The 20,979-nt window shown below is 38.8% G+C and overlaps 4 protein-coding genes across 4 annotated transcripts; 2 read left to right on the forward strand and 2 right to left on the reverse strand.

Moving 5' to 3' along the window:
• Positions 1 to 5,643: 5,643 nt before the first annotated feature.
• On the reverse strand, positions 5,644 to 6,414 carry LOC141404956 (trypsin alpha-4-like). The gene has a single exon (XM_073988811.1). The coding sequence runs from the start codon at positions 6,412 to 6,414 to the stop codon at positions 5,644 to 5,646; it is 771 nt and encodes a 256-aa protein (XP_073844912.1).
• A 488-nt stretch (positions 6,415 to 6,902) lies between these two features.
• LOC141404976 (trypsin alpha-4-like) lies at positions 6,903 to 7,673 on the forward strand. Its single transcript, XM_073988854.1, has one exon. The coding sequence runs from the start codon at positions 6,903 to 6,905 to the stop codon at positions 7,671 to 7,673; it is 771 nt and encodes a 256-aa protein (XP_073844955.1).
• A 4,189-nt stretch (positions 7,674 to 11,862) lies between these two features.
• LOC141387135 (trypsin alpha-3-like) lies at positions 11,863 to 12,642 on the forward strand. Its single transcript, XM_073956320.1, has one exon. It carries the CDS (start codon positions 11,863 to 11,865, stop codon positions 12,640 to 12,642), a length of 780 nt encoding a protein of 259 aa, XP_073812421.1.
• Positions 12,643 to 19,755: 7,113 nt separating this feature from the next.
• Positions 19,756 to 20,552, reverse strand: LOC141387136 (trypsin alpha-3-like). The gene has a single exon (XM_073956321.1). The coding sequence runs from the start codon at positions 20,530 to 20,532 to the stop codon at positions 19,756 to 19,758; it is 777 nt and encodes a 258-aa protein (XP_073812422.1). The 5' UTR covers positions 20,533 to 20,552.
• Between the last annotated feature and the right edge of the window lie 427 nt (positions 20,553 to 20,979).

Consider the following 20,979-nt stretch of genomic DNA (forward strand, 5'->3'; position numbering starts at 1 on the left):
ATTTTGTGGCAGTTTGTGGTCGACCACGACATTCAATTCTCTTCCAAACTGCGCTGTCCATGTGGTGAACAGAGTAGCTGTAGATTTTGTGGCGGAAATCTGCATATTCCTCGAATGGAAAAAGGTGATAAGATCGGATAAATAGTTGTTCAGTCTCTCACAGATGTCATCAGGATAGGCACCTGACGCCAGGATCGTACAGTCATCCGCATACGTTACGATCTCGATGCCGTCTGGAGGGGGGCGGAATACAGGAGAGGTAGAGGTTAAACAGTTCCGCAGATATCACCCCACCTTGGGGAACTCCCTGTTTCACTCTACGGAGTTTGGACTTCTTGTTCCTGAATTCCACGTACGACTGGCGTCCACACATATAATTGACTATCCAACGTTTCAAGCTTGGCCGGAAGGTTGTCTGCTCAATGTCCTCAAACAGCGTGGAGTGCCTGACTGTATCAAAGGCTTCTGATAAGTCAAGCGCCACCATCACTGTTTTATCGCACGGCCGTCTCTGGTTGAGTCCTTGACAAATATGTGTGGTAATGGCGTGCAGCGCAGTTGTCGTGCTGTGCTGCTTACGGAATCCATGCTGATGATCGGCAACTTGATAGCTATTTCTGATACTGGGAAGGACTAAGGCCTCAAGGGTCTTTGCTACGGGCGACAAATGCGAAATCGGCCTGTACGTCCTTGCCGGGCTTCCGTAGTGACACCATCCCGCCCATTTTCCAGACTTCGGGAACAATGAGGGTGGATAGCGACAAGTTGAGAACTTTAGTGAGATACTCCACTCCCGGCTCATCCAGCTGCTTCAGCATTACCATGGAGATTTCATCAGGGCCCAACGCTTTGGATGATTCAGCGTTCCTGATGGCATTGGCAACATCATCCATTGTAAACTGTGGTAGTTCCTCCTCGGCAGGAAGAGATCTGAGGCGACGTAATACTCTTCTCTTCGCCTTCTCACTCTCGGGGTGCTCGACAAACTGTCGATTGAAATAACTTGCGCACCCCTTGGGGTCAGTCAACGTAACGTCACAAAACGTGACTGAGGCCCTATCTTCCCTTCTTCCAGGGTTCGAGAGTGAATTAACCGTTGCCCACATTTCACCTATACCGGCTCCAATGTTGCAACACTTGAGATGATTTAACCACTTGTTCCGCTTATGCTTCCCGACCAGCCTGTTAACTTCCAGTGTCAGCTCCCTGACTCTTGGGTCATTGGGGTTGGTTCGACGAAGTTCATCACTCTCATTTCCTAATCCCGTCGCCACTGTTGCGAAGTTTGGTTTTACTTCAGGTATTCGAAGAGCAGGGATATGGCGAACGGCTGCAGCAGTGATTATGTCTCGGAACGTCCTTTCCGCTACCCGAACATCAGAAGGATTGGACAGTTCTCTGAAACGGTGATTGGTGAACTATCTGAAACCCGGCCAATCAGCTTTCTTATGATTGAAATTCGTCAGAGGTAATGAAATCGGGTGGTCTGCTAATGGAGACAATTATTATGTATGTGCGGTATGATCAGGTTTAGTTTATTGGAATTGAGGAGGACTACTTACAGTCAAAAGACTTAAAAATATTGTTAGTTTCTTTGAAAAAAAAAAAAATATGAAAAATGAGTTTTTTTTTTGGTCTGCACAACAAGGGATAACCCCTTAAAGAGATCCAACAGCTGCCACTTCATCCAGAAGAAATAACGGCTTGTGGGTCGGTGGAATCGTCGGACCCTATTTCTTCAAAATGATGCAGGTTAGGACTTCATTGTCAATGGCGACGGTTATAGCGCCGTGATAATCGACTATTTGATGTCTGAAATTGAAGCTCGGAATCTCGGCGACATTTGGTTTCAACAAAACAGTGCCACTTCCCACACATCGCATCAATCAATGGATTTATTGAAAGAACACTTCGGTGAGCACGTTTTGGACCAGTCGATTGGTCACCCAAGATCGACTCATATCAGTCCGTTATATTTTTTCCTGTGAGAATATGTTAAGTCAAAATTGTATGCGGATAAAGCCGCTTCAATTCCGGTCTTGGGGAAAAACATCAAACGTACCATTCGCCAGTTACCAGCCGAAAACTTGAACGAGTCATTGAAAATTGGACTCAATGGATGGGCCGTCTGAGACGTAGCCTCGGCCAATATTTGTTTTATTATTATATGTTTTCTTTTACTATCTGATGGATTTGAAAACGCAAAATAAACCAATTTAGAGGCATTAAAAATATAATTTTTATACCCTACACCACTATGTGGTAAGGGGTATTATGTGTTAGTGCATTTGTATGTAACATACAAAAGGAAGCGAGATAGACCCATAGTTCCTTCTAGGGATATACATAGAATCACTTTCTGAGTCGATTTATGCATGTCCGTCCGTCCGTCCGTCCGTTCGCAACGTACAGGTCGCATTTGTTAACCGATTTCGCTGAAAATTGGGGAATACCATTTTTTTAGCCGTCGGAAGATCAAGTTCGAAGATGGGATATATCGGTCCACATTTTGGTATAGCCCCCATATAACGGTACCCCCCGATTTACGGTATTTTGACGTTTTCAGCTACATTTTCAGACCGATTTGGCTATAATTTGACATTTAGAGTTCTTAAGTGTCAATAAACATATATAACAAAACTTGTGGACATAGGTCCACGTTTTGGTATAGCCCCCATATGCAGTTTGCGGTTTTTTGACGTTTTTAGCTACATTTTCGGACCGATTTAGCTATAACTTGACATTTAGGGTTCTTATGTATCAATAAACTTATATAACAAAAGTTGTGGACATAGGTCCACGTTTTGGTATAGCCCTCATATAACGGTACCCCCCAATTTACGGTATTTTGACGTTTTTAGCTACTTTTTCAGACCGATGTAGCTATAATTTTACATTTAGGGTTCTTAAGTGTCAATAAACTTATATAACAAAAGTTGTGGACATAGGTCCACGTTTTGGTATAGCCCCCATATAACGGTACCCTCCGATTTGCGGTATTTTGACGTTTTTAGCTACATTTTCAGACCGATGTAGCTATAACTTAACATTTAGGGTTCTTAAGTGTCAATAAACTTATACAACGAAAGTTTTGGACATAGGTCCCCGTTTTGGTATAGCCCCCATATAACGGTGCCCCCCGATTTACGGTGTTTTGACGTTTTTAGCTACATTTTCAGACCGATATAGCTATAATTTGACATTTAGGGTTCTTAAGTGTCAATAAACTTATATAACAAAAGTTGTGGACATAGGTCCACGTTTTGGTATAGCCCCCATATAACGGTACCCTCCGATTTGCGGTATTTTGACGTTTTTAGCTACATTTTCAGACCGATGTAGCTATAATTTGACATTTAGGGTTCTTAAATGTCAATAAACTTATATAACAAAAGTTGTGGACATAGGTCCACGTTTCGGTATAGCCCCCATATAACGGTACCCCCCGATTTACGGTATTTTGACAGTTTTAGCTACATTTTCAGAGCGATTTAGCTATAATTTGACATTTAAAGTTCTTAAATGTCAATAAACTTATATGACAAAACTTGTGGACATAGGTCCAAGTTTTGGTATAGCCCCCATATAACACGGTGCTCTTGAAACAATTTTAAATGGAATGTGCTTACACCTCGGAAGTTTTTGCGGATTATGAAACTACAATGTTCATAGATGAGAACAATCAAAAAACAAAAAAAATCGCCGGAGCGCTTTTTAAATAAATCGCGATTTAAGTTGACATTTTTAGGAGTTGTTTAGGTTTTCGCGATTTTGCTTAGAAACCGCAATTCCTTTCAAAATGGGACTAAAACAAATATTGTAGCTATGAAAATTCTCTACAAGCTCGACCTTTATGGTATTTTCGTAGTTTTTACCATTTTTGAGATATAGAAGTTCAACTTGGGACAATGCACTGACTGTATCGCCCCCTTATAAAACAATGTCATGTAGGGTGCGCCTTAACTAACTTTTGATGAAAACCGCTTACACAGGGAAAGTTTTTGTGAATTCTGAATCAGCAGTGTTCACAGATGAGAAAAATCCAAAAACAAGAAAAAAGCGCTGTAGGGATTTTTAAATAAATCGCGGTCAAAATTCACATTTTTAGGTGTTTTTTAAGTTTTTACGATTTTGCTTGAAAACCGCAAGTCCAATCGAAATGGAGCTAAAGAAAATGTTGTAGCTGTCAAAATTCTCTAGAGGCTTGACGTTTATCATTTGTTCCCAGCTTGTACCATTTTTGAGATAAGGAAGCTCAGTTTACATTTTTAGTTTTTTTTGTTAGGGTTTCGCGAATTTGCTTGAATACGGTAAGTCGTATCGACATGTGACCTGAGAAAATCTTAATGCTGTGAAAATTGTCTACAAGACTGGCTTAAGTGACTTATCCTTAGTTGTAACATTTTTTTACATATATAAGTTTAAGTTGGGAATTTCCAGTCATGACATTGTTTTATAAGGGGGCGATACAGAATTGAATTGAATTTGAATTGTCCCAATTTGAACTTCTATATCTCAAAAACGGTAAAACCGACGAGAATATCATAAAGGTCAATCTTGTAGAGAATTTTCATATCTACAACATTTGTTTTAGTCCCATTTTAATAGGAAATGTGGTTTCTAAGCAAAATCGCGAAAACCTAAACAACCCCTAAAAATGTCAACTTAAATCGCGATTTATTTAAAAAGCGCTCCGGCGATTTTTTTTGTTTTTTGATTGTTCTCATCTGTAAACATTGTAGTTTCAGAATCCGCAAAAATTTCCGAGGTGTAAGCACCTTCCATTTAAAATTGTTTCAAGAGCACCGTGATAACGGTTCATTTAAGTTCATATTTTCGTATAGCCCAGATACCTCCGAACTAGCTGTTAATGACATTTGAAGTTCCCACGTTATGTACCGATTTTCGATATTTTGAAGATTCTAGCTAAATTTTTTAACCGAATTAGGAGTTATTTGACATTAACGGCTCCCATCAAAAACTGTCAACATAGGCCCATGTTTTATTATAACCCCTATATAACAGTACCTCCCAATTTCTAGCCCACCAAAAATTGTCAACATACATAGTTAGATATAGGCACCATAAAAAGGGCCTCCCGAATGAAGCATAAATGTACATAAACATTATCTGACATTTTAACGTACCCACTTAAAGTTGGGGACAGGAATGAAAAGTAATTATTCCATTTTAGTTCAGAATATTTTATGGTGGAGGGTATGAAAAGTTCGGCCCGGCCGAACTTAATGCTTTTTTACTTGTTATATTGAAAGTTTTTGCCAAGAAGATCCTCCTTGAAATTCAATCATTACTTTTAACTTTATGTTAACCGGAAAGCTATAAATCTGTTCGGTAAATCCAAACTATAACAAAAGAAGACTTATAATAATGGGGGATAATCTGCAAATAATAAATATCATTGAATGTTCTATCAAATGATAATATATGTACATTCCCCAAAGAATGTAGGAACCTGTAAATGGATCACCCGTTATAACATTTGTGTTCCTCGGATGTGTAGCGTGGCTCAGCAATATTTGTCTATGCAATCTACATCTATCATCCATCCTTCGAATTGCCCAAAATACCAAAACATATATTTTTATAAATTAAAAATCGTTTATTTTATTCAAATTTCGTAATTTAAACGGAGCCAGCAGCACTGACAACCCAGGAGCGGAGAGCAGCAACATCAGCATAGACACCAGGGTAGTTGGTGTAGGCACAGCCATAGCCCCAAGAGACAACACCAACCAAGACACCACCGGAGACCAATGGGCCGCCGGAATCACCTTGGCAAGCATCCTTACCGACGGTGTAGGCGCAGATCATGCTGGACTTGATTTCAGAGCCATAACCATAGGTGGAGGAAGCACATTGGGTGCGACCAACAATCTTAACATCGACATAACGCAATTGGCTGGGGATGGAAGAGGAGCCAGATTTTTCAGTACCCCAACCGGAGACGGAGGCAGAAGCACCATTAGCGGGAGCAGAGGTAGCCAAGCCGATGGCCTTGATGGTGGAGCTCATGGTCAAGGAGGAGGACAAACGGATGACAGCAATATCGTTAACCATGGTGTTGGCATTGTAACCTTCGTGGTTCTTGAAAGCGGCAACAGAAACCAAGGTACCGCCGGAGTTCCAGTAGGTGGAACCAGCACGGACCTTCAAGACGGAGGCAGAGACGGATTGCAAGCAATGGGCAGCAGTGACAATGATCTTGGCAGAGTAAACGGAACCACCGCAAGAGTGAGAGCCGGAACGTTGCAAAGAGATTTGCCAGGGGAAGGAGCTGATGGTGGTAGCAGAACCGCCAACAATGCGACCATCCAATTGGGGCAACATACCCTCAGGTACGGTGGCGCCCAAGGCGCAGGCAAGAGCCGACAACAAAATTACGAACTTGAACATGTTGATGAGTGAGAATCAACTACTGAAATTTTTGCGGAAAACGTTCTCCTTTTATACTAAAAAAAAATTCAGATAAAAACCATAGATAATTATTATCTTTGGCTAAATCAATATTAAATTCTAATTCTACAGGCAAAAGGGTTGGTTGTCTTGGTAGAATTTCAAGCAAGTAAGCATATCTGCAATATTGCCATTCGAAATGTTCCAAAATGTTTCGAGAATAGCGATTTTTAAACACCAACAAATACTGAATACTTCAGCGGCCGTACTCCGTGCCATCAACATAAGTTTACTCATAGAAAACAACAATTGACAATATTTCAGCGATTAATATTTTTGTATATTTTATGTTATTGTTTATTATCTATGTTTTCAAGTACATGTTTGTCAAGCATTCGAATTATCTTTGATTATAATCTCTAAAATATTTAGTATAAAATAGATGAGTTCCGGGCAAAAAATTCAGTAGTTGATTCTCACTCATCAACATGTTCAAGTTCGTGATTTTGTTGTCGGCTCTTGCCTGCGCCTTGGGCGCCACCGTACCTGAGGGTATGTTGCCCCAATTGGATGGTCGCATTGTTGGCGGTTCTGCTACCACCATCAGCTCCTTCCCCTGGCAAATCTCTTTGCAACGTTCCGGCTCTCACTCTTGCGGTGGTTCCGTCTACTCTGCCAAGATCATTGTCACTGCTGCCCATTGCTTGCAATCCGTCTCTGCCTCCGTCTTGAAGGTCCGTGCTGGTTCCACCTACTGGAACTCTGGCGGTACCTTGGTTGCTGTTGCCGCTTTCAAGAACCACGAAGGTTACAACGCCAACACCATGGTTAACGATATTGCTGTCATCCGTTTGTCCTCCTCCTTGACCATGAGCTCCACCATCAAGGCCATCGGCTTGGCTACCTCTGTTCCCGCTAATGGTGCTTCTGCCTCCGTCTCCGGTTGGGGTACTGAAAAATCTGGCTCCTCTTCCATCCCCAGCCAATTGCGTTATGTCGATGTTAAGATTGTTGGTCGCACCCAATGTGCCTCCTCCACCTATGGTTATGGCTCTGAAATCAAGTCCAGCATGATCTGCGCCTACACCGTCGGTAAGGATGCTTGCCAAGGTGATTCCGGCGGCCCATTGGTCTCCGGTGGTGTCTTGGTTGGTGTTGTCTCTTGGGGCTATGGCTGTGCCTACACCAACTACCCCGGTGTCTATGCTGATGTTGCTGCTCTCCGCTCCTGGGTTGTCAGTGCTGCTGGCTCCGTTTAAATAAAATTACGAACTTAAATAAATTTCGATAATTTTATTAAAATAAATTGAAGTTTTCTGTTGTGTGGAGAGAAGAGGGGTGGCTATATAGGTAGGAAGATTAAAGGGGCATTTATACATGGGTTTCATAGGGAGAAATGGTAAACAAGAAAAAAATGTCACCCCATTGTCGGTGTCGGAATTATAACCCTAAAATTTTTCTCAGCTGAAAAAGTACCAACAAATTTATTTGGTTGGAATATATTTGCTTTTTTTCACGTCGTATACATACATCCCTCAAACCGTTTACAAACTTAGATTGGTATTTAAGGCAAAAATCACAAATATGAGTGATATGGTGACGTATAAGTAATGTCAGTAGTCATACACATCAATGCCCTCTAAGCAAAATCTTTACCTAATACAAATTAATTTTGAGATCTTTAATCGTCAAGAACCCCAAACATTATCAATGAACAAAAAATCTGCCTAAAAGTGGTGTCACCTGGCTTTTTTATAGAAGTGATAAAGAAGGGACAAGGGAGACTTCTCTCATATCAATGAGTGAACGCCGCTTCACATTTTATCACCGAATCCGAACGGCGTGTCTTACGACACCACTTGTAGATAAGTTTTTCATAACTGAAAAACTCAGTAAATGTAGGCCAACATTACGCTGAGAGAATTTACCACGACCGAAATTGTTGGCTTATAAGTACCGACACGAGTCATACACACTAATATACCCCGTCACGTCCGCCTTGCAATCAGAAGGTCTGCGGTTAAATCCCTGACCAGAACATCAACATTTTCGGCGGTGGCCTTAGGTCTATAGAAGCACCCTTTCCATCAGAAAGGGTCTATAGAAGCACCCTTTCCATCAGAAAGGGTCTATAGAATCACCCTTTCCATCAGAAAGGGTCTATAGAATCACCCTTTCCATCAGAAAGGGTCTATAGAATCACCCTTTCCATCAGAAAGGGTCTATAGAATCACCCTTTCCATCAGAAAGGGTCTATAGAATCACCCTTTCCATCAGAAAGGGTCTATAGAAGCACCCTTTCCATTAGAAAGGGTCTATAGAAACACCCTTTCCATCAGAAAGGGTCTATAGAAGCACCCTTTCCATTAGAAAGGGTCTATAGAAACACCCTTTCCATCAGAAAGGGTCTATAGAATCACCCTTTCCATCAGAAAGGGTCTATAGAATCACCCTTTCCATCAGAAAGGGTCTATAGAAGCACCCTTTCCATTAGAAAGGGTCTATAGAAACACCCTTTCCATCAGAAAGGGTCTATAGAAGCACCCTTTCCATCAGAAAGGATCTATAGAAGCACCCTTTCCATCAGAAAGGGTCTATAGAAGCACCCTTTCCATCAGAAAGGGTCTATAGAAGCACCATTTCCATCAGAAAGGGTCTATAGAAGCACCATTTCCATCATAAAGGGTCTATAGAAGCACCCTTTCCATCAGAAAGGGTCTATAGAAGCACCCTTTCCATCAGAAAGGGTCTATAGAAGCACCATTTCCATCAGAAAGGGTCTATAGAAGCACCCTTTCCATCAGAAAGGGTCTATAGAAGCACCCCTTCCATCAGAAAGGGTCTATAGAAGCACCCTTGCCATCAGAAAGAGTCTATAGAAGCACCCTTTCCATCAGAAAGGGTCTATAGAAGCACCATTTCCATCAGAAAGGGTCTATAGAAGCACCCTTTCCATCAGAAAGGGTCTATAGAAGCACCCTTTCCATCAGAAAGGGTCTATAGAAGCACCCTTTCCATCAGAAAGGGTCTATAGAAGCACCCTTTCCATCAGAAAGGGTCTATAGAAGCACCCTTTCCATCAGAAAGGGTCTATAGAAGCACCCTTTCCATCAGAAAGGGTCTATAGAAGCACCCTTTCCATCAGAAAGGGTCTATAGAAGCACCCTTTCCATCAGAAAGGGTCTATAGAAGCACCCTTTCCATCAGAAAGGGTCTATAGAAGCACCCTTTCCATCAGAAAGGGTCTATAGAAGCAGCCTTTCCATCAGAAAGGATCTATAGAAGAACCCTTTCCATCAGAAAGGGTCTATAGAAGCAGCCTTTCCATCAGAAAGGATCTATAGAAGCAGCCTTTCTATCAGAATGGATCTATAGAAGCAGCCTTTCCATCAAAAAGGATCTATAGAAGCACCCTTTCCATCAGAAAGGGTCTATAGAAGCAGCCTTTCCATCAGAATGGATCTATAGAAGCAGCCTTTCCATCAGAAAGGATCTATAGAAGCAGCCTTTCCATCAGAAAGGATCTATAGAAGCAGCCTTTCCATCAGAAAGGGTCTATAGAAGCACCCTTTCCATCAGAAAGGGTCTATAGAAGCAGCCTTTCCATCAGAAAGGGTCTATAGAAGCAGCCTTTCCATCAGAAAGGGTCTATAGAAGCAGCCTTTCCATCAGAATGGATCTATAGAAGCAGCCTTTCCATCAGAAAGGGTCTATAGAAGCACCCTTTCCATCAGAAAGGGTCTATAGAAGCACCCTTTCCATCAGAAAGGGTCTATAGAAGCAGCCTTTCCATCAGAAAGGGTCTATAGAAGCAGCCTTTCCATCAGAAAGGATCTATAGAAGAACCCTTTCCATCAGAAAGGGTCTATAGAAGCAGCGTTTCCATCAGAAAGGGTCTATAGAAGCAGCGTTTCCATCAGAAAGGGTATATAGAAGCACCCTTTCCATCATAAAGGGTCTATAGAAGCACCCTTTCCATCATAAAGGGTCTATAGAAGCACCCTTTCCATCATAAAGGGTCTATAGAAGCACCCTTTCCATCATAAAGGGTCTATAGAAGCACCCTTTCCATCATAAAGGGTCCATAGAAGCACCCTTTCCATCATAAAGGATCTGTAGAAGCACCCTTTCCATCATAAAGGGTCTATAGAAGCACCCTTTCCATCATAAAGGGTCAATTGAAGCACCCTTTCCATCCTAAAGGGTCTATAGAAGTACCCTTTCCATCATAAAGGGTCTATAGAAGCACCCTTTCAATCATAAGGGTCTATAGAAGCACCCTTTCCATCATAAAGGGTCTATAGAAGCACCCTTTCCATCAGAAAGGGTCTATAGAAGCACCCTTTCCATCAGAAAGGGTCTATAGAAGCACCCTTTCCATCATAAAGGGTCTATAGAAGCACCCTTTCCATCAGAAAGAGTCTATAGAAGCAACCTTTCCATCAAAAAGGGTCTATAGAAGCACCCTTTCCACCAGAAAGGGTCTATAGAAGCACCCTTTCCAACAGAAAGGCACCCTTTCCATCAGAAAGGGTCTATAGAAGCACCCTTTCCATCAGAAAGGCACCCTTTCCATCAGAAAGGGTCTATAGAAACAATCTTTCCATCAGAAAGGGTCTATAGAAACAATCTTTCCATCAGAAAGGGTCTATAGAAACAATCTTTCCATCAGAAAGGGTCTATAGAAGCACCCTTTCCATCAGAAAGGGTCTATAGAAGCACCCTTTCCATCAGAAAGGGTCTATAGAAGCACCCCTTCCATCAGAAAGGGTCTATAGAAGCACCCTTCCATCAGAAAGGGTCTATAGAAGCACCCTTCCATCAGAAAGGGTCTAGAGAAGCACCCCTTCCATCAGAAAGGGTCTATAGAAGCACCCTTCCATCAGAAAGGGTCTATAGAAGCACCCATTCTATCAGAAAGGGTCTAAGAAGCACCCTTCTATCAGAAAGGGATTTCTAAACCGATATTAAATGAGTGACGGAATACTCAAAGGATAGGGCTATATTTTTGCCACCTGTGGATTTACTAAACTTATCACCTGTGGACTTACTAACCATTAAACGATTCCCAAACTGGCTATTATTATTCCCAAATGTTGTCAAAGCAATCTCTTCTAGGATATCATTTAAGAAAGAAATTCAACAACACTTCCAATTTTGCAACAAAGAACTATTATTAGAATGTATAGATAGACACGAAATTAATGGATGAACTTCGTCAATCAATATGTTTAAAAACATAACTGCCAACATAATCTCTATTCCGACGTCATTATGATAAAAATATCAAACATGTCAACGATTACGTTTTTGAACCATATAATCTTCAAGTACTTTCCTCAAGTTGTGGGAGATTGTGATTATCTATGAGTGGCATCTCTATAGTTTTTTAGTATAAAAGAGAAAGTTCTGCCCAAGCCATTCAGTAGTTGATACTCATTAATCAACATGTTCAAGTTCGTAATTTTATTGTCTGCTGTCGCTTGCTGCTTGGGAGCTGTCATCCCTGAGGGTATGGTGGCCCAGTTGCCACAATTGGATGGTCGCATTGTTGGCGGTTCTGCTACCACCATCACCTCCTTCCCCTGGCAAATCTCCCTCCAACGTTCCGGTTCTCACTCTTGCGGTGGTTCCATCTACTCTACCAAGATCATTGTCACTGCTGCCCATTGCTTGCAATCCGTCTCTGCCTCCGTCTTGAAGGTTCGTGCTGGTTCTTCTTACTGGAGCTCTGGCGGTACTTTGGTTTCTGTTGCCGCCTTCAAGAACCACGAAGGATACAACGCCAACACCATGGTTAACGATATTGCTGTCATCCGTCTATCTTCTTCTTTGACCACCAGCTCTTCCATCAAGACCATCGGCTTGGCTACCTCTGCTCCCGCTAATGGTGCTTCCGCCTCCGTCTCTGGTTGGGGTACTGAAAAATCTGGCTCCTCTTCTATCCCCAGCCAATTGCGTTATGTCGACGTTAAGATTGTTGGTCGCACCCAATGTGCTTCCTCCACCTATGGTTATGGCTCTGAAATCAAGTCCAGCATGATCTGCGCCTACACCGTCGGTAAGGATGCTTGCCAAGGTGATTCTGGTGGCCCATTGGTCTCCGGTGGTGTCTTGGTTGGTGTTGTCTCTTGGGGCTATGGTTGTGCTGCCACCGGCTACCCTGGTGTCTATGCTGATGTTGCTGCTCTCCGCTCCTGGGTTGTCAGCGCTGCTTCCTCCGTTTAAATAAAATTACGAACTTTAATAAATTTCGATAATTTTTTTTAAATTAAATTGAAGTTTTATGTTATGTGGGTGGTGAGGGGCAAGGTTTACTTGCAGTTTACTGGAAGAAAGTTGGATACATAATGGAGGAGACCATATAAATTGTATTAGTTCATAGATATTGATTCTTCATATCAGCTATAAATCACACAAATCCTTTTCAAAACTTGTGCTCGAAGTTATTTGTGACGTAATGTCTTTTATTGTGACGTATAAGTAATGACAATAGTGATACGCAACAAAGGTCTCAAAAACTCATTACTCTTTTAATACAATGAACCTACATTCTGTCGGTAGAGTGTCGTTTCACGCGTCAAAAATAACAACCGCATGAAAAATGTGTAAGTGATGCCAAGTTTGTTCTTGAAGTTTTCATGTGGTTGTTGTAAAGCGACGCTTAACGGACTGTATGTGTCGATGCCTTAACCGCCGTTGATGTGATATCGTCTTGGCTGGTACTCGAAATAAGACATTTGTGGCAAGTCAATTGTGCTGACTTTTGCGGTAAGGGAACTCCATCCATTAACTTTCCACAACGAATACTCGTAGAAGCAAAATTATTATATTTCAGAAAATGTTTTTTAATAGTAGATTCATCCCGCACTTCTGGGGGGTTACTCTGTATTGCGATGCGTAAGAAAAATTGTACCGAATCAAGTAATTGGTACTCTCTAATGAGTTTTCGCTACTCTGGTACCACCGCACTCTGTAATACGTAAGCGTATGTCAAACTCGTGCGATAAGCGCAAATATCTTGCGTTAACAAAATATCAAACGCAAAGGAAACGAACCATGTAAGTTAGCACAGTTAAATGCTTGTATTTATATCAGAATTGTTTATTCTTTTAGGGAATTGTTGTTAAAATGTTGACGTATAATCTATTATATATTTGAATTTGGTGATAAGTGACAGACTGACTGACTCATCATCAACGCCCAACTAAAACGGCTAAAGTTAGGAGCTTGAAATTTTACCAGTAGGTCACTGTTGGTGCAAATGTGCGAGATAAGGCCGGGTTTTGCAAAATTCGTCCTGGAACCACAAAAAATAACAATAACAAAAATCCTTATTATTCACTGTTATTACTTACTTATGTACTTAGTTGGCAACACATTTGTCAAATTAAATGCTATAATTTCTTAATATCGTAAAATATCACAAACAATTTCAAATTTTGTAGTTTACTTCTAGGCGCACTTATTTTATCGTAAACCAATATATATTGGAAAGACAATGAAGGTTGTTATTTTCCATTGCAACAGATGTCGCAGTTGGAGATAATGGTATAAACTTCATTCTAATTTACGAATGATTTACGTCTCTTTAATAATTTTGTTTTCACATAACAGGTGTCGCACAAAAAATTTTCTTTCTTTAAAATCCAGTTAGACAAAAAATGATTACAAACGATGAATTTGTAAAAATTTTGATTTTCAATTTCAAATTAAAACAAAAATTCTTTCAATAATGTTTGGTTTGTTGAACATATGAGATGCTGTTGAAGACAAAATTAGGGTATTAAATTCAGAAATCGGTCAGAAATAACAAAAATAATTTCTATTAAAAAATAGTTTTAATGTTGAGATTTTCTTTATAATTGTGTCACTTTAATAAATTATTATTAAAAAATAATAAAAAATGGACTAAAGCTGAAATAAACACAAAGATGTAAAATTCTGCAGTCCAACAATAAAAAACGCCAACAACAATAATAGGCATCAGCACGGCCTTGTTGACCAATGCATAATGCAAAAACAACTTTCTTGTTGTTTTTACCCCCGCTTATTGAAGCAACACTCCTATGTTCGTATTCTTTGCGAAGCAAAGACGACATAAAAACAGTGGTGGATATGAAATTCTTTAGTTCGACTCAAATTGTAGGGTAAACAGCTTTAGGGCCATACAGCAAATTTCTCATTTTATTTAATTTGCTAGATGGCTTTATTGACCTGTTTATCGATACAGAGTCGGCGAAAAAGGGAACTGATGAAGTTGTTTGGTGACAACTGAAACTATAGTATTCCCTACCCTTCGCCCGCAACTAATCAATTTCATATCCACTTTAAAATATTTTGTTGTTATTCAAACAATTGAATTACAACAAAATATGGACTAAAGCTGAAATAAACACAAAGATGTAAAATTCTGCAGTCCAACAATAAGAAACGCCAACAATCAAATTACAATTATTAATAATTTGCGGCATTGGAAAGTACTCTTCGTCGAGTCTCATATTTCGAAGGTTTTAGTCATGGTAGAACAAGAAAAGGTAGCAACAATACCCAGCTGACTGAACTGGGCTGTAATGTTAGTGTCAAATTCCATACGACATTTTTATATTTATTTCTACGTTCGATGTGTATTAGGGATATATGTATATAAAAAATATATTCATCAGAAAAAAACTATTTCCCATAAAGACTTCTTCATATAAATGACATGTAACCTCCTCCAAGTCTGAACTACGTGCCGCACACTAAAACACGCTTATGGAGACGGGAAAACTTTTGTTAATTTTTATAAGTTTGAAAAAATAAAGCCCTAATAAACATGTGTTTTTTGATTTCAAAAACAAGAGATTGAAACCACTTCTCTTTTTTCAATGAATTTCCAGCGACCTCAAACATATTTGAAAGAATTATACCTTCTCCGAGAAACAATGCATTTAGTGGAATGATATGGAAACATTCAAATTGAAAATCTATCGAGTTTTCATTCATGTTTTCCAAAATATTCAATAAAATGTGGAAAAATATTAGTTTTTTAAATTCCAATAATTTATAGACATTTCCTTATTTTGTTTACATTTATCTTTGACACTAACGCTACAAACAAAAACAAATTCCTATGTGGTTGTTGTTGAGTTGTATTTGTTGTAATACTTACCTTACCTGGTTTGTTCTACCATGGGTTTTAGTAATAACCCAGTAAAATCGTCGATGCAAAATCATGAGTTGAATCATGGGTGCAAGTGACCTGGCATGTCATCTTTTTGTCATTTTCACTCATGAATTTTATATGAGCGTGACCCCCAAAAGATGACGTTCTTTTTTGGATCCTAAACATGTCATTTTAACCAATGCATTGACATGTCATTTTCACCAATGCTTTGGCATGTCATTTTAACCAATGCATTGAACGTCATTTTCACCCATTCTTTGACATGTCATTTTAACCAATGCTTTGACATGTCATTTTCACCAATTACAATTAATTGATTACAAAAAGTTTACATCCAAAATTGGAATGTAATCACCACCGCTGCAACGCAAAAGATTACTTCTTCCGTTCTCCACAACTGATATTCTTTCATCTTATGCCATGTTCAGACTAGCGGTAATTCGCTCTCTATTCGTTGTTCGACCCCAAATTACGATACAATTACTTCATTCCCCATACAAAATTTTGAGAACGAACAACGATTTTTGTACATTGTTCAATTTAAATTACTCTCAGAACGACGATAAAATATGTCCCATCTCTAACAAATGAGAGAAATTATCGAAATAAATTAATTATGACAAGAAAAAAATAAAAATAAAAATAAAAATGTATTAAAAATCCAAAACTTTTTAGAAAAACTACAAAATATGAATGAAAAGTAAACAGTTTAACGACTAGTATACATTCAAATCATAGCAAATTTTGTCTGCTCTTCCATTGCAGTTGCATTTCTTGTCCATCGCTTCAAACTCGCGTACAAATTTAGAAACAAAAATCAAATGCCTGCCGGAATGTCTGTATACCAAAAAGATATGTTGGCAGGTCTGTCTCTCGTTAATTATTGAAATAGAAAAATTTGAAAATATACTGAAAACACCAAAATTGTGAGAAAAAATGGAAAACATGAATGAAAATAATAGAATTTAATATTCAATAGATATCTGAAAGAAGGATAAATATTTTTTCTGTTCATATAAAATAATTTTACCCGTATTTTGGTTGAAACTTTCTTTAAAATCAGTAAACAAAAACCATGAAAATATGAATCATGTTGCTATGAATTGTGTACCATGTCGTATGAACGGGTTAATTCGTGTACGTAATTATGAGAACGAACGACGTGATTCAAATGCTGGTATGAACATGACATTACAAAAGGTTATTTCTATTATCTTCCCATCACCAGTTCAAATTTCGACATGGACTCCAAATGTACTCCTTTAAGTATTTTTATTTCGTAAATTACTTTTATTTTATAATTTTATTATTTTATAACAACATTTTGGAAATTTATACTCTTTTGTTTAGTGACGAAAATAAGTAGGGATCTACAAACCGGCTTGCTTTAGGGATCTCTAAGAACAAAATGTAACGAACGGGGAGGAGAGACTTTTTCTGGAAAATACTATTTATGCTTAATTAATTTATTTTTAATTTTCTCTTTCCCAAAGTCGTTTCTTCTTTATTTTCAGATTCTTGTTCCTTTTCGTTTCGGACTTTTTTTCAAATTCCAAGAAGCGAGATTTGATTGATTTCGTTCTATGTATGTCAGATTTAGAACAGACAAGGGAACTTTTAAAATAGCAATGTGTGCAGTCCGATTCTATTTTTAGCTCGATGATTGGGACTTCATTTTTATTGCAGATATTTCGTGCTTCATACAATACCAACTGTTTAGAAGTTTTAGTTGTCTGATATGAAATGTAAGACAACATCACGACGACAGTTCTAATAACTTTGGTCTGTTCCAGAACCTGCAAGAATATACTAATTTTTACTACGATAACCATTTTTTCTTTATGTCATCGGAAAAAAAATAGTAAAAATTAGTAGATTTTTGCAGTACTGGAACATACCAAAATGAAAATAAACAGGCGTGTAAATAAAAACACAAACATCATCTCTATTGGAACGATGGAATGGGTACAAATGCTGATGAAAAGATCGGATCTTTCACGACTTTCTTTGCATTGGTTCAAATCCTAATGAAAAGATCGGATCTTTCACGACTTTCTTTGCATTGGTTCAAATCCTAATGAAAAGATCGGATCTTTCACGACTTCCTTTGAACCAATGCAAAGATGACATGAAATCACGTCATCGCAAAGAACCCCTTCCTTCAAATTTTGCTGGGAATGGTGATACAAGTAAAAAAGTTAAGACCCTCATATCTCGGGAAGTATAGACTTAGCTCTGGAAAATTGAATATCGTTATAATCAGGGTACCAAGGGCCTAACTATGGTAAAAATTTCAGACCCATCCGAGAGGTGTTTCTAAACGACACTTGTTTCAAATTCTTTATTTGTCACCCAAAGTAGTAGGCAATGCTTATTTTTTACTGTATTTTTTATAAATCGTAAAAACACTTTGTATAGTTAAATGGAATATTGTTTTGGGGACCAATAGCAAGAGATTTCCACAAGAAACCGTATAGCATTTACATAATTTGTTGCTATAAACGAGCAATTAAAATTAAAATGTTCAAAATTTTGTTTTTGCAATACATTATGTCCAATTTACATTAGCAACAAAATAAATGGTTACACAACTTGCTAAAATTATGTTTTTTTGTTTTTGGAATTAATTTAAGTTATTTGATACACATTTGTGTTGAAATTCCTATTTTTCTGAATAAATATATTGTGTGCGTGTGTTTGTGTTATTGTATATGTGTGTATGTGCGATTGTGTGCGTAAGCAAATGACGCAAAAAAACAGATGTAAATGCACTTCATTTGATTCTAGGATTTCGTAAAACGAAATCATTTAATGTGCATATGTAAATTTGACTTTAGTTGTCTAAATCTTTAGTGAGACGAGTAAATTCATAATAATAGTAGAGTAAATTCATAAAAATGCTGTTGTGGTGAATTCGAGCTAAGAACGCCTAATTTCATGAATTTTTTAATGAAATTCATACTAGTGTGGACAGGGACTTAACGCATTCAACTTTCGCATCGCATTTGCTTTCGCATTGCAATACAGAGTAACCCCCCTGGTAGCAACATAGTAATGCTCTTCCTATGAATAGAAAGATCACTTCTATTTTACTTATAGCGCATTTACATCAACCGTTACTGCCATTGTATATACCTACAAGTAAAACACATATTTACCAAAAACTGATATTTTCGGTGCCAGGGTAATTGTATTTTATAGAAAATAAAATTTGTGTTCCAGAATCCGCAGGATAGTAGTATATTGGAGTATGAAAATGCTATTCTAGCAAAAAATTTTAAAACAAAGACAAACTTGGTCGAGTAGAATCGTGGCACAATAATACAGATACCACACCAAAACAGCTGATTAATATTCTAGTTGTCAAATTGCATTACTGTGAATAAAATCACATACAAAACGTAAACCAGCAATTCACAGTAATTCGATATTGTAAACACAATTTGACGTTTAGACTGATTTTCAGCAACTGATGTAACACCTTGTTATACCGCCATGAGTAGAATCCATGGCACAATAAGAAGGTACAGCGCCAAAAACAGCTGATTTTCAGACTAGTTGTCAAAATGCATTATTGTGAATAAAATCTCATACAAAATGTAAACAAGCAATTTACAGCACTGCATTATTGTGATCAAATTTGACGTTTGGTATGATTTGATGTAACACCTTCTTATTCCACCATGTAAATGTATTTGATGTATCTAATGTAAATGTATTTGACTTGTAGCGCATTTACATCATGCCCCTGCAGGGGGCATATTTTCATAAATCTCGTGTTTTCGGAGTCTAGAGTAATGCTTGGTTTACATTTACGAAATCCACTCGATTTCAACTGTCAATTCCATTGCTTAAACGTCAAATGAAATCGAATGGATTTCAGATGAGTTTTCATTTGACATATACCAAAGGAATTGACAGTTGAAATCGAGTGGATTTCGTCAATGTAAACAAAGCATAAATTAGAGTCTAAAATATTTTCCAAATTTCTATTAAGGTCCCACTCCAAAACCTGCAATAATCTACAAGTATTGAAAATTCTATTATATTTACCTTTATAAATTTGGACAGCTTTACTAGTTTTTGGAACTGGAACGAACCCACCCTTAATATACCCCATTAAAAATCAAAAATCAAGTTTTAAAAGTCCTTCATTTTATTTCATTCGCAACTTAAACAGAGGAAGCAGCGCTAACAACCCAGGAGCGGAGAGCAGCAACATCAGCATAGACACCAGGGTAGCCGGTGGCAGCACAACCATAGCCCCAAGAGACAACACCAGCCAAGACACCACCAGAGACCAATGGGCCACCAGAATCACCTTGGCAGGAATCCTTACCAACAGTGTAGGCACAGATCATACTAGCCTTGATTTCAGAGCCATAACCATAGGTGGAGGAGGCACATTGGGTACGACCAACAATCTTAAGATTGACATAACGCAATTGAGATGAAATACTACCACCGGAAGAGGTGGTACCCCAGCCAGAGACGGTGGCAGCAGCACCATTAGCGGGAGCACTGGAAGCCAAACTGATAGCCTTGATAGAAGAGCTCATGGTCAAGGAGGATGATAGACGAATTACAGCAATATCGTTAACCATGGTCTTGGAGTTGTAACCTTCGTGGTTCTTGAAGGCGGCAACAGAAACCAAAGTACCGCCAGAGTTCCAGTAGGAAGAGCCAGCACGAACCTTCAACACAGAGGCGGAAACGGATTGCAAGCAATGGGCAGCAGTGACAATAATCTTGGCAGAGTAGATGGAACCACCGCACGAGTGAGAACCCGAACGTTGCAAGGAGATTTGCCAGGGGTAGGAACTGATGGTGGTAGTCGAACCGCCAACAATGCGACCATCCAATTGGGGCAACTCGGCCACCATACCCTCAGGGATGGTAGCGGCCAAGCAGCAGGCGACAGCAGACAATAGAATCACAAACTTCAACATGTTGATGAGTTAGTACTGAAATTTTTGGGAATAACACAACTATTTTATACTGAATAGGAGGAGACTTTGGCCATAGATAATTATCTATTATCAAAAAATATTTGGCGATTTGAAGAAGTACCTACTTGTAGATTGCTAATAATCAATTATTATTTACGTATGGCATTTGAATGTAGATATCGCCGATAATGAAATAATTTTGATTTTTGTGGTGTCGTGCATTCATTGGATTCCTTAATCATATCTAAAGATTTCAAAGATGGCATACTTTGACGCACAGACGGTAATGTTGCATAGAGTTCGTTTCTAATACAAAGTGAATTTATTGTGACAAAGATAAGGCAAGAGGCTTACAGAATTAGTAGAATGGATGCTTTCCACGCAAAAGGTCTATGGCCCAATCCCTTACATATTTTCGAGTATTTCGGTTATACAAATTTTCTCTGT

This window comes from Musca autumnalis, unplaced genomic scaffold, assembly GCF_047663935.1.
Source record: "Musca autumnalis isolate F117 unplaced genomic scaffold, ASM4766393v1 scaffold_5, whole genome shotgun sequence".
Lineage (NCBI taxonomy): Eukaryota > Metazoa > Arthropoda > Insecta > Diptera > Muscidae > Musca > Musca autumnalis.